Source organism: Pavona decussata, unplaced genomic scaffold (genome assembly GCF_977016875.1).
Source record: "Pavona decussata unplaced genomic scaffold, jaPavDecu1.1 SCAFFOLD_338, whole genome shotgun sequence".
NCBI classification, from domain to species: Eukaryota; Metazoa; Cnidaria; class Anthozoa; order Scleractinia; family Agariciidae; genus Pavona; species Pavona decussata.
The window spans coordinates 228,988-242,653 of NW_028145726.1; the positions used below are offsets into that span (position 1 = coordinate 228,988).

Sequence of the window (13,666 nt, forward strand, 5' to 3'; positions counted from 1 at the left end):
TAGAACTCTGACCGTGAACTTGCGAGCTACCGAGCCCCTAAATTATAAACTCTACTTGTTCTTTAAACCCTGACCGCGACTTGCAAGCCATTAAATTAAAAACCTTACTCGTTCTTTCAACTCTCGCTACGACTGGCGAACCGTCAGAACCACTAAATTATAAACTTTTACGGTTCTTTAAATTTGACCGCTACTGGCGAGCTGTCCAGCCACTAGACTATAAATCTTACTAGATTTTAAACTTTTCTCGTTCTTTAAATTTTGACCGCGACTGGCGAGCCGTCAAGCCACAAAATTATAAATCTTACTCGTTCTTTACACTCCGGCTGCCACTGGCGAGCCACCAAGCCGTCGAGCCATTAAATTATACACTCCGACCGCGACTGGCGAGCTACCTGCCTAACAAACTTAACCCACCTTTTCCTTCGTTTCTTGATCTCCTCTGCCCGCACGTCGCCGTAAAAACGCATCGTACGGAGCGCTATTTCTTCCTGCAAGTTTCTAATGTCACTGCAATCTCCTATGACACATCTGGCCGGCATACTTTGGGCCACTATTGATCTAACTTTCTAAAAGAAACAAGTGAAGAGTGCGAAGTCACTTGTTATGTTCTCGAAGTGACGTCATAGCAGCCACTAGACCCATGCTCCTTAAAATTCGGTCGTGAACCAAAATAGCGGCGTATTGTGAGCGACTTCCCGTATTTCAACATGGTATAAAAAGGGAACATTTAAAAATTCAAAACATGCTTTCGCAGAGATACTCACCAAAATATGAAGATGTTTTCTTTTCTTTTCTTTTTCTTTTAAGCATTGAAAGTGAGAGAAGAAATACTTACATAATCTTGTCATTTTGTCAATAAATTTGTATTACGCGTCGTATCATTGAGATGTTACGTGATCAAACAAAATAGCTCACGCAATCAATTTAGTCTAAAAATTATGATATAGGAGAGTAATACCAAACAATAATAATATTCACAGCTAAAAAGGAAAGAGCGTATTAAAAATCCTTTCCAAATAGAAAGGTTAAACTAGAACTTTTCTTGAAACACATCGGAGATATATTTTTTTAAAAAAATCAACATTGTTTGACGAAGGTGACACTCGACAGTCTGATAGGCCTGAAAAACCCGTGTCACTCAGATTCCAGATCAAATTGGAATTTGGAAATGCTTGAAAAGTGATGTACATAAAAAAATTCGAAATGTGAGAAAAAGTGATGTCTTTGTGCCTTTTCGGGTGTAACCTCAAACAGGGAATCTGAGGAATTTGCTGATAAATCAGTTCTGCCAAATAATTAGAGTGGTTTTCAATTGAGTATCGAAAGTAATTTCGCGTTTGCATTGCTTTTGAAGTACTACGCTCTTTGATGGGTTCACAAAACTTGTGCCACTCTCTCAACCAATGGGAAGCCAAACCAAAACCAATCGCGTTTTGGTTGTTCGCGTTTTCCCGCCCTTGGCGCCAGTTACGTGCATTTGCTTCGAATCCTGATTGGCTCGTTGTGTTGCTTACATCTGTTGTGATTGGCCAGAATAATAACTTTCCTTTTGGTTTTACGAAACTCACTGATTAGAAACCGCTCTATATTTTTCATTTGCTTTTATCATTCAGTTTGTTTGTCATTCACTAGGACTTTGTGAAGGATGAACAAATTACCCGGAAGGCGAACTCGTAATGGTGAGGTAGAGGGGTAAAGTGAGGGGATGCTCATTAGGAAATTTGAAATGAAAGTCAAAAGGACTACTGCAAGGACTGACCAAACGACAAATGGCTTTAGTATACGATATTTCGATTGGCCAATACCATTCTTCGTCAGCCGGCCGGCTCTTGAGCCGCTAGGCATTAACAAACGTGACGGACTATAATCTGCTACTTTATATAGTACAACAATTTTTGTTTTTCTGTTCGCTTATCTAGTCACACCATGCTACCTTACATCGTATGTACGTCCGCTTGTTTTTTTTACAACATATTCTGTGAATTTGTGAGTTGTCCTAATAAGCCTGATGAAGACTGGTATTGGCCAGTCGAAAATATCGTACAGTCAAGCCTTTTCATGTTGTTTGATCTGTCCTTGCAGTAGCCCTTTTGACTTTCATTTCTATTTTAATCGATATTTACTGATCACGATCTTGTTTGATCCCACGCTGGGCAAGATTGATCGTTCACGGTTTTTGCAGTGGTATTTAAACCTTAATTTACATTAAAAAAATGTGAGTTACACCGTTGAGGGAGAACAATCTGAGCGTGGTTGAAGGTTTACTCAACTCCTAAAAGATCAATTTATAAATGATGCCCATTTCTTAAGACGATAAAACGAAAACAAATCTTTGCTCGACTCTGGATGACTGAAAACATCTGCACTCCGTCCTGAACGACCAAAGTGATCCCAAAATGGGAAATTTACACCCCTAAGCGAGACGATAAGCATCTCCATTCTTTTCCGCCGACAATCGAGTTCCCCTACTAATAAGTGTCTGCAATTGTCTGTAAATAACTCCTGGAGTAAAATCTAATATGGCAAGAGCTAACATTCTCAGCTGTATTCAAGGGCTTATCAAGCAACTGCTACTCTGAGAGGAAGAAACATAACAGTACTCCTGCTTGATCAAAACAAGCATTTTTTATAAGGATTAAAAACATCTTAGATTGACTGTAGACACTGGCCAGCTGATCTAAACTTCGAGAAAACAATGTCGACAATGAAAGGGCCGACTTAACTTGTCTAAGTACAGAAGACCTCAAGTCTAAATTAGAAAAAGCTGTTAGTCAAAGGCAAAGTAAATGTCAGGATACTTGAAAGCGTTATTAAAGTACACGGACATCCTGAATTTGAAATATAATCGGAAGGAAATCCTCTCTCCTTATTCTCTTTGCCATTTTATCTTTCTTTCTCCTCTCTGTTTGGATGACTGAAAAAGGTTACAGACCTCAACAGATTGAGCAATCCATCACTGACAGACAGCCGAAGAGAAGCCATTTCGGCTCCAGAAATTTTCATGGAGAATAAATTAAATCTTACCTTGTGGAATAATAATCCTCAGAAAGTTAAATAATAAATAACATTAGACCCTAACGGGAGGAGAAAAACTTTCAAGTAAATTTGATATTTCTCTAAAGTAGATGCTACTTGAGTAGAATATAGAGTTGACTACACGCTCACAACTTTTTTTCACGGGGAGCACAAAAATCTGAAAATCGCTTGGGGGAAGGTGCAGCGTGAGCAAGAGAAGGAATGAGGGTTCAACATCCGTGTTGAAAGCTACTTGACAAGAAATGAGAAACGAAGGACTCTGAGAAATCCTTTCTAGATTCTGAAGCCTGGAATTTAACTGGCCTACGATCTAAGGCGAGGAGGTTTTACAGAACGATGCCTGAATCATGCGCATGAGAGTATTGCAAGCCTATCAACCTCACGTTCAATCTCGTATCCATCTATCCAGAGTCCTAAGGCAATTACTGACCCTAGTCAAAGTACCGGCACCACGGCAAGCAACCAACTGCTGGCCAAAGAGCCAAAGATTGTTTGTTTTTAGCTCTCCACTGGGATTCGAAAAATCAATTTGTATTTGTAACCAAATGACGCCATTATAAAATTGGCGTATAGGAGTCACCCAGCCGAGCGCCACCGTCCCTGTACACCATAATCCAAAATGATCAGTTCAATCAAGTAAATTAACTATTAACCCCCTCCCCCTCCCCCCTCCCCATTGAAAAATTTTGCCCTTACGCTTTAAAGGAAATCACCGGTAAGCGAAGTTGCGAGGAAAAAGAAGAGACAACGGTCTGTGTAACTATAGTTTGGCGGGGGCGCGCAAAAAGTCCATGGTGACTGCAAAGCATACGACGCTTTCTCTCTCCAATCGAGTTAGCTTCTCGCAATTTGCCCAACAGTTGCCATATGAAAAACTAAAGCGCCAGTTACGCGGACTAAAGAAGCAGTATGACACGCACGAGATCACAGTGTTTATGCGCGAAGAAAAGGCTAAAAGCCAGTTGGCCCTTTCACATCACGGTCCACCTCGCATTTTCGTGATATCGCTTCCTTTATATGCGAAAGAGACGGTTTGTGACGCGCAAGATTTCATGAACAATGGACGTGTGCCCGAATTTAAGTGCCTGCTATCCGCAGTACTGAAAAAGATGGCGGCTGGTAAATTTACCCATAATTCCAAGCGTACGAAAATCCTTAAAACGCCTGCTCACACAAAAGTACAGAAAAGTTCTCAAAACCTAGCATTCACAATGCTGTTGGTACAGGGACGGATATCGCAAAACATTTGACTTTCTATGTGCCTAATGGCTGTGTTAGGTTCGCGAGGTATTGTGGTTAAATTTACAACCGCCATCTTATTTCCCGCACGGCAGATTGTGACAGTCCAGGCCATGGCAGGCCAAATAGCAACCGATACAATATTTGTATACCTGGCGAGCTCTAAAGACAGTTACGATGGAGCTTCCTTTTGCATACGTTCTGCGCATATCGGGATGGTCCGGTTTCTTTTTGACGGTACCTAGCAAAACATAGATATTCTTGCTCGGTTTTTGACTATGCGGGTAAAGCAGGCCTTTGCAAGGGTAATTGGAATCCAAAAAGAAAATAAGCGGTATTGTTACAAACTGGATCAGTTGTATAATGTAATTCCAGGGAATTGATTGGCTTAGCAGCCACGGAATATATTAGCCATTACACCATCCCTGAGAAATAGAGACCATTAAATTGTCTTCTGGTTGTTCTTGCAAAGTGGAATCAGCAAGATCTAGCAATGTTTCTTGATTTTTTAAATAAAACAATATTAATTTTTCCTCTCACGCTTGTTGGATATATGAGATTATTATGACCAACTGGGCACTACGCGCCTCGTTGGCTATCTATCATCTCATATCCAACGCGCGCTGGGGGAATAATTGTTGAATACAACCACGAATTTTTCAGTAACAACTAAGCTTCGATTTGGAGAAAAATGTCACACATTGTTACATATTTTACAGCTTTTTCGAGTTATTCCTGCCTAGTTATCTTTGAAAAATACATGCATGGTAACCCGCATTTTTTCTTTTTGGGTAACAATAGGCCTTGCTAATCTCTGTTTTTCGCTTAGTCATAAACCACGCCAAAATACTTAGCTTCTGCATTAAAAGGCACCGCCCTTAAGCATCCTGCCATACCAACCTTTACTTTTTAGATGAAAACTGTTGTGTATTTTTCAATTATATTCCTGATCAGTTCAAATTATCATATTATACCTTGGCTTATACATTGTATAAGTGTTTGCAAAAAAACCTGACGAAACGATGCTTAGGAGTCATTTTAACAAGAGGAATTTCCGAATGACAAAACGAAAAGGAACTTACTCTTTGAAACCATCTCAGTTCTTAAATTTTTGAAGATCAAGGGTAAAATAACTGTTCACTTTCAAACCTCTCCAAAGCGATTCTTTTGTATTTAAAAAAACAAACAAACATAATTTGTACTTAAGACATGCTAAGGCTATTTAGTGGGAGGGCTTGAAAAGAAGTATATGTATTGTTTCTCACGAAATTTACTTTACATGTTAGTCCATCTTAATCATTGACTGTTGGATTAAGTTGACACACCTAAAATTCCCGATCAATCGACGAAAACAGATCTAAAAAATGTATCTAATAACTAGGCTCGGTAAGTTATCAGCACTTTTCAAAGTTTAACATATCAGCGACCGTTGAACAGATTTATCAGTGAAGAATGGGACAAAACGAACGGGTTCTATTCTTTGCGACAATTCCGTTGGAGGAGTTTTGTTTACACAAACCTGCTAACCAATGAGCGAAAGCAAAACCTCTAGCCTTAGTGAATGATCGATGGTTATCCCCGCTAACCGTCTCCTTTTCCGTTACATCGAGAGGGCTCCGCTCGAAGGGACCGTGAACAATTTTAAAATAACCGTAATATAATTCTAATCTCTGTCCCTTTTTAAGGCTATCTCGTGAAGCATTCATTTTGCGAGGAGTTAGCAAAACATTTTATTCATCTTAGGCTGCGCAGCTGGCGGTTTCTTGGTGGCCCACGGTAGAGTCGCAAACATGAGCGGCAAATCTTCTCGCGGCCTCACCGCTCTATTTCGTTTTCTCGCGGCTTTGCTGCTCGTTTTTGCGGTTCCTCCGCGGGCGACCAAACCTCAACTCAACCGCGAGCTATTCAGGCTATTTTATCTTGGCGTAATAACTGCTGAAAGAATAATCGTGGTCACAGCTTTTGTGATTCATAATAAAGTAGAAAAAAGATGTGAAAGTACTGGTGCCGAACTTCACGGGAAAATCTGAAGCGGGCTTGGAATGGTGAGTCATTTCTCCTCACTCGTCAAAAATCACCGCTGATCAAAAAAAATAACATGAGATTTTGTATTCATCAAGAGATTCAATCGAATTATTCTTTTTCGCCCAGAGAAGGGATGAAAAGCAACAGCTGCGATGTTTAAACCTTACTTTTTTTTTAATTATAACAGGTTTTCAAATTTTTTTCGATCATAGTCTAGAGCAATACAAGTTCTCATATTACGTCTTTGTTTATATACATGTTCTTAACCCAAGTAACCCTACGTCGAGATGCATGTTAAGTAGACCTGGAAAGTAGTGAGGTTAGTTTGAGCCTACTTGAAAAAACAATCATTAGGAGTCATTCTCTCTTGATTCAATTGAACACGAGAAGATTACGAATCAAACCCCAGATCCACTAAGCAAAGGAAATTAGTCTTTGAACTGTCTCACTTCTTTATTGAAGACCAAGAGTAAAAATAGTGTTCACTTAAGTCTTTTAAACTGAAGCAAAACTTTCGCAATTTACAAAAATACATTTTTAACAACATGCAAAAGTACTTAACAATAAATATACAGCAATTTTACAGAAGCATTAATGACGAAAACATTACTCTTACTTCTACTTGATTAAAACGGACAACCATTTGTACAACGATTAGAAACGGATGTATCAAGGCCTAGTAGGCATTGCATAACTCACTGAAAGTATGTCTTATTTAGTATCTACACGTGCAGTCGAACCTCATGGAGCGAACCTTAACTTTTACTTTTTAAATAGATCATTGAAGTTTGAATATTAACCAGTAAATAAAAAATCTCGCTTGTAAAATACCAGGAAACAAACGTCAACACATAAAAGTAATTCTCAACAATTTTCAGCTTGAGTCATTCCATTGAAAACCATATAAACCAAGTTGTTACTTTAGACCGACGGCGTTTTTAGTGTGCACTATTATTTTTTCGGTTCAAGTCCTTTCTTCTTGTTACTCAAGGCAAATCACAATATGTCAGACCTCTACCGATTGTAAGCCGACCACCTTTACTGGTAGTTTAGATGGTCGCTCACAATAATTGTGTTCCATAATAAACGCATAGCCTTAATGTGTTTACTAGTAGTTCACCTCATGACCTATCATAAACAACTAAATTAGTATTTTCAATGTTTTATTGACCTTGCTAGCACCAGAAAGGTAATCAGCACCGGTTCCACTGATACTGTTCCGAATCATAACCAAATTAGTCAGGGAGGAGTTTACCGTGATGGCCTGGGAAAGAGATTCAGCACCATTATCACCAATACTGTTCCAACTCAAATCCAAATTAGTCAGGGAGGAGTTTACTTTGAGGGCCTGGGAAAGGAATTCAGCACCGGTACCACCAATACTGTTCTCCCTCAAATTCAGATTAGTCAGGGAGGAGTTTACTTTGAGGGCCTGGGAAAGGAATTCAGCACCGGTATCACCAATACTGTTCTCCCTCAAATTCAGAATAGTCAGGGAGGAGTTTACTTTGAGGGCCTGGGAAAGGAATTCAGCACCGGTATCACCAATACTGTTCTCCCTCACATTCAGATTAGTCAGGGAGGAGTTTACTTTGAGGGCCTGGGAAAGGGATTTAACACCAGTATCACCAATACTGTTCTCCCTCAAATTCAGAATAGTCAGGGAGGAGTTTACTTTGAGGGCCTGGGAAAGGAATTCAGCACCGGTATCACCAATACTGTTCTCCCTCACATTCAGATTAGTCAGGGAGGAGTTTACTTTGAGGGCCTGGGAAAGGGATTTAACACCAGTATCACCAATACTGTTCTTCCTCAAATTCAGATTAGTCAGGGAGGAGTTTACTTTGAGGGCCTGGGAAAGGAATTCAGCACCGGTATCACCAATACTGTTCTCCCTCAAATTCAGAATAGTCAGGGAGGAGTTTACTTTGAGGGCCTGGGAAAGGAATTCAGCACCGGTATCACCAATACTGTTCGCCCTCACATTCAGATTAGTCAGGGAGGAGTTTACTTTGAGGGCCCGAGAAAGGGATTTAACACCGGTATCACCAATACTGTTCCCAATCAAATCCAAATTAGTCAGGGAGGAGTTTACTTTGAGGGCCTGGCAAAGGGATTCAGCACCGATATCACCAATAATGTTTTCACTCAAATCCAAAATAGTCAGGGAGGAGTTTACTTTGAGGGCCTGGGAAAGGGATTCAGCACCGATATCACCAATACTGTTTTCACTCAAATCCAAAATAGTCAGGGAGGAGTTTACTTTGAGGGCCTGGGAAAGGGACTCAGCACCGGTATCACCAATAATGTTCTCACGCAAACTCAAATAAGTCAGGGAGGAGTTTACTTTGAGGGCCTGGGAAAGGGACTCAGCACCGGTATCACCAATAATGTTCTCACGCAAACTCAAATCAGTCAGGGAGGAGTTTACTTTGAGGGCCTGGGAAAGGGATTCAGCACCGGTATTAAAAATATAGTTCTCTGACAAATCGAAATCAGTCAGGGAGGAGTTTACTTTGAGGGCCTTGGAAAGGGATTCAGCACCGGGATCACCAATACTGTTGTCAAACAAATCCAAATTAGTCAGGGAGCAGTTTACTGTGAGGGCCTTGGAAAGGGATTCAGCACCGGTATCACCAATACTGTTAAGAATCAAACCCAAATGCGTTAGGGAGGAGTTTGCTCCCAAAACTTCAAACAATAGCTCAATAAGTTGGATATCATCTGACGTTTCTAAATGCTTGATGTTAAGGTTCCTACCTAATGTATCAACCAATCCGGATTTGAGGTTTTCCTGATAGTTTGCGCACTGCGATATACAGTGTAAGGCGAATTGCAGATATGACTTAACCTTATCAGATTCATGACAAAACAAATTAACTTTGAATCCAATTGAATTGAATTCAATTGAATTAACTAATGAAGCTACCCTACTTACAAAACAAATGGCTGTTTCTTCACATTGGGAGGCTGCAATTCCAGTCATGAACAGGAACACCTCATGCAGATCATTTAAATATCGTCCATTAGTCACTAAATAATTAAAATCTTCGTCACTTATCTCAAACGCGAGATAAAAGCCAGAAAAGAACTCCTGAAAGCTCTTGTGAAAAAATCCACAACGAAAGCAAGGTTTCCTCTTACTACCACCTGCCTGGATTGTCAAAAATCCAAACTTGATTAAAAGACTGAAAATGGCGTCACCAGATTCGTTTTCTTCGAAATCTAATTCCCCTTTGCGAAGAGCTTGAAAGGCCATACGTCCGAGATATATCAGTTCTTTTTTGTAAACTGATATAAGATCTTCGCTGTTGCTTGACAATCCGTTCTTTCTTTCGTATCTTCTCAAAACAAACAGGACAATTTCAATGTATAATTGAGTTCGATTCTCGGGAAGTATGCCATTGAAATCTTCAAAAAGAATACAGAGTAAAGCTGTATTTAGAGGGTTTACTGTCAGTTGCTTTAAGTCATTTGTCCGAGGATGATTTCGAACACGAACAGGTTTAAATGGCGAAGGCCAAAGCACCTTAAGAAGCTCGTCTGCCAACTGTTTCTTGCCTATTTTCTGGAAGTACTTTAGAATGAAACTTCGTGCATCTCTTGCTGTAAACCCAACAATCTCCCACAGCGTGTCACAGTATCGCTTTACTTTCTTTCCAGCTTCATGACGAGATGTGAGAACAATGTGACAATTTGCAAACTCTTTACTTTTAAGAAGGTCTTCGATCACTTCTAGTTTACTGGAATCCACTTCATCTACTCCGTCGAGCACTAACAGAACTTTAAGCTGATTTTCGCTGATAAATTGAAAGAAAACCTCTTTTGCTTCTTTGTTTACATCGTAAGGGAGAATTTGATCATCAATGGCTTCCTTGATGCTAGATGATTTGATATCACGGCATCTTAAAAGCAACAGCACATCAGTCTCGGGGAAAGACTCGTCCCATTCATCTTGTTTAGTTGCCCAGTCATAAGCCAGCTTTTGACAGTAGGTCGTCTTTCCCATGCCAGGATCGCCCTCAATCAGCACAGTCCGTGGCTTTTGGCAATCTTTATGAGCTTTGAAGATAGCTGTCATGTTGGTGATTTCATCAGTCAACTTTCCTTCTGTCTTTTCTCTGCCAACGATCTTTAGCCTTGTGAAAATGTCGTTCAGATGGAAGCTAAAGTCTTCACACCAAGGAACTGGCAAAAGCCTTTCTTCACAGGTTTTGTTAAGCTGACGGATTCTCTTTATAATGTAAGTTGGATATGACGCATCTAAGGAAATAAAACGTACAATTACAAGAATTACGTTTTAAAACACCCAAGTCATATATATACTCCATGTCTTGCTACTTGTTTGGTCACTAAGAATCCCTGTATAGCACTTCCTATGACGACTATAATAGCTAGTATCTTCAATCCTGTACATCGCTGTACTCAAAGATTAAACTTATATATTCGCAAGAAATTTAACCACTTGAAGGTATGGGTGGTGACAGAACTCCAAGGCATTAGGGGAATGTATCCATATCAGTCGGAGATGTGTACAGCGTAGACATAACCTAACGTGACCACTTTCTTTTCCTCCCTTTGGTGGATTTATAATATTTCGAAATAAAAAAGATCTTAAAAAAAATACACCGCATTTATCTCCTTTGCATGGGTTCTCTACTGTCTCACTGGTAATGGTTTTAAAAACTTCCTTGGTCACTCTTTTCACCTTCTCATTATCGGCGGGAATACTGTCATCCAACGCACAAATGACTTATTAGCGCAGAAGGAGATTAGCCCGAACATGAAGATATAATCTGAATCCTAAAAGTTACAAAAAACTCTCTTTTCGTATGTTTTTATAAAGCAAATTTTAACTCTATCTGACAACAGCACCCCCTTGTTATAAAGGAAAGGGGAAAAACATATTTGACTGACCTTTTTTCACATATTACGTTCTTTGATGATCCTCAACAATAACTGAGTCCGCAACATAGCATTGACGACTTCCATAAAAAGTCTACAACTACAACTACAAGTAAGGCAAAAAGGCGTGTCATATCTTACCTTCATAGTGTGGCCACGTACGGAAAGCACAAGAATCACTCAGAATGTGCGTTACAACAGAAGCTGCCATCACACTAGCAAAAAGACTCCAACTCTCTGTGGTTGACTCGGCACCATCTGCATAATCAGCTATTCCTTTCACAATAAGCCACTCAATCTGATCATCAAATGCTGCTGTAAAAACGCCTGCAATGCAAAGAATTTTTTACAATGCAGTTTTAAGTGGAAAACTTCATAGTGATGGAAACATGGAAAATGATTTAAGAAACACTGGACGTAACGCCACATAATTACTGGTACTTGCAGCAATAGCCCTGATCTAATAAACAGGTTAAACAGCCTGTGTTAGTTTGGTCAGAACGACATAAAGAGACAGTGTTCCTCCCGTGACTATCCTTGACTTGTTAAAGTTTTTCAATATACTAATGGTAACTACAGGATTAAAATAAAAGCGCTTAAGGAAGCCACTTCGCTCACCTAGAAAAAAGAAACTTGCCATTTCTCCCCGACACACGAAATTACGTATATCGCAGATTATCTGTTGCCCTTTTGCTTAAACATCCAGGATAAAGGAAAAAAGCAAGGGCCGGTTTTCAGGAGAAGAGAAGAGTAGTGAAAAACGCTTCCAACAGTAAAAGTGACATTTATTAGAAACATGAAAGTTGTAGATCAAATTAGCCTGGGATAATATAATATGGGCTTTCAAGAAACCATGGGCGGCTTGTGGGGATAAAATACAGGTATCTCAGGTTTTCTAACAGATCAAACATGAGGAAGAGTTCTTTTTATTCGATTTCGAAACCAAGAAATGGGCTGAAGAAAGGAGGCGCAACTGATTTTTCAAAACCAACTTCGAGGTGTTTGGAAATCGGATGAAACATTCTTTTGAGTGTTTTATAAAGCCTCTCAAACCATTCATAAATCGTGGAGCAATTCAAAGCAAAAGTTCACCGAATTTTAAGATAATTAAGCTCACTTTTCCAAACCCACTTCACGGTAGTTATTTCCTTTTTTTCCTTTTCTCTTTATGAATTATGAATGAATTAAAGAATTAGATTTCGTTTATATGTACAGCTCGACTGACTTTATCTACCCCATACTAGAAAAGAAGGCACCGAGGCTAAAAACTCACCTTCTCCTTCCCTTTCAATAGCAATTGCTTCAGGATTGGACTCAGCAAGCTCCTTACGACGCGATTCAGCACTGACCAGTTCTGGGCCACTCAGAAATTCACCATCACAATGGACATTGGGTTCATGAGCTTGGGGATTTTTCAGAGGAGCCTTGAAACCATCAGCTGAATGCTTGATAAGGTAAAGAAACCGTCTACTCACATAGCTTCGCATGCCAGTTGAGAGTTCTTTTAATTTTGCAGAAATAACAACGTCGCCGAGCTTTGCTTTCTCGGGATTGAGACTACTGCAGGTTCCCACTGAAATGACGGCCTTTGGTCGAAGCACAGGTACAGCATTCTTGACCATAATCAGAGAACTACCAGGACCGCTGGATCCCTCATTGGATCGTATTAAGGCCACTTTCACTTTGTTACTGGCTCCTGCGTTCTCAAAATACACGAAGCCAATGTTGTCATACCAACATCGGAAGGGATTGATCAGCTGCCTATAACAAGCCAAGAACTCACAATCTTTAACTGTCAGTAACAGAAAATCAACAGGAAGAGGAGCCTCATCCGGTCTCTTTGTTGTTGTTTCAACATCTTGCAAGGATGGCAGGTGTTCATTCAATTGAGGTGGGTCAATTTCAATACGAGCTTTCTTTGCAATATGACCATTGCTGCTTCGAGCCCATGACATGCTTCTCAGCGAGATGTTACTAAACGAAAAAAAAAAAAAAGAGATGAGGAAATTGTTGTTCATGTCTTTTTAATGATAACACATTCCGTAAACAACGGAGGACAAGTGTAGCTTAGTGACCACTTCAAGTTAATTAGTGACAAAAGGGAATGTACTATCAACGAGAATACTTCACAGCGAGCGAATCATCAGATAAGAGCTGACGTTTTTTGTTTTGTTTTGTTTTGTTTTTGTAATTTGTTTCTACGTACCTTAGAAAGCTTTTGAAATGTTGCCAGGTAAAACTCTGTTCGCCGCACGAGAACTACACCTGCACATGACCTGAAACAAGGTGTTAAGTAGGAGAAATCAAAGCTAAAGATAAACAAAAGATTGTTCAGAAATGACTTTACATTTTCAGAATCAACATTAATTCTAAGCTGTGTACCTATCAAACTTGAAAAAGATTTTATAACCGCAGTTTAAGTCAAAACCAACACTTACAGTCTCTCTTGACAGTCGAA

General features: G+C 39.8%; 2 protein-coding genes and 1 pseudogene across 4 annotated transcripts in view; 1 reads left to right on the forward strand and 2 right to left on the reverse strand.

Moving 5' to 3' along the window:
* The window catches only part of LOC146453315 (uncharacterized), a 93,569-nt pseudogene that overhangs the window by 36,050 nt on the left and 43,853 nt on the right, over positions 1-13,666 (reverse strand). The gene's annotated exons all lie outside the window — the stretch shown is intronic.
* The window catches only part of LOC146453316 (uncharacterized), an 80,456-nt gene that overhangs the window by 28,534 nt on the left and 38,256 nt on the right, over positions 1-13,666 (forward strand). The window lies entirely within an intron of this gene.
* LOC146453317 (uncharacterized) overlaps positions 6,738-13,666 on the reverse strand; it is a 102,311-nt gene continuing 95,382 nt past the window's right edge. Inside the window, exons 6-10 of one of the 2 annotated variants that reach the window (XM_085096756.1) lie at positions 13,415-13,484; positions 12,482-13,182; positions 11,350-11,535; positions 9,214-10,566; positions 6,738-9,177 (exon numbers count right to left, since the gene is read on the reverse strand). In XM_085096756.1, coding sequence (XP_084952882.1) covers positions 7,445-9,177; positions 9,214-10,566; positions 11,350-11,535; positions 12,482-13,163 — 3,954 coding nt within the window. In that variant the 5' untranslated portion in view covers positions 13,164-13,182; positions 13,415-13,484 and the 3' untranslated portion in view covers positions 6,738-7,444. The remainder of the gene's footprint in view (positions 9,178-9,213; positions 10,567-11,349; positions 11,536-12,481; positions 13,183-13,414; positions 13,485-13,666) is intronic. The other variant, XR_014859530.1, reaches the window with a different exon arrangement.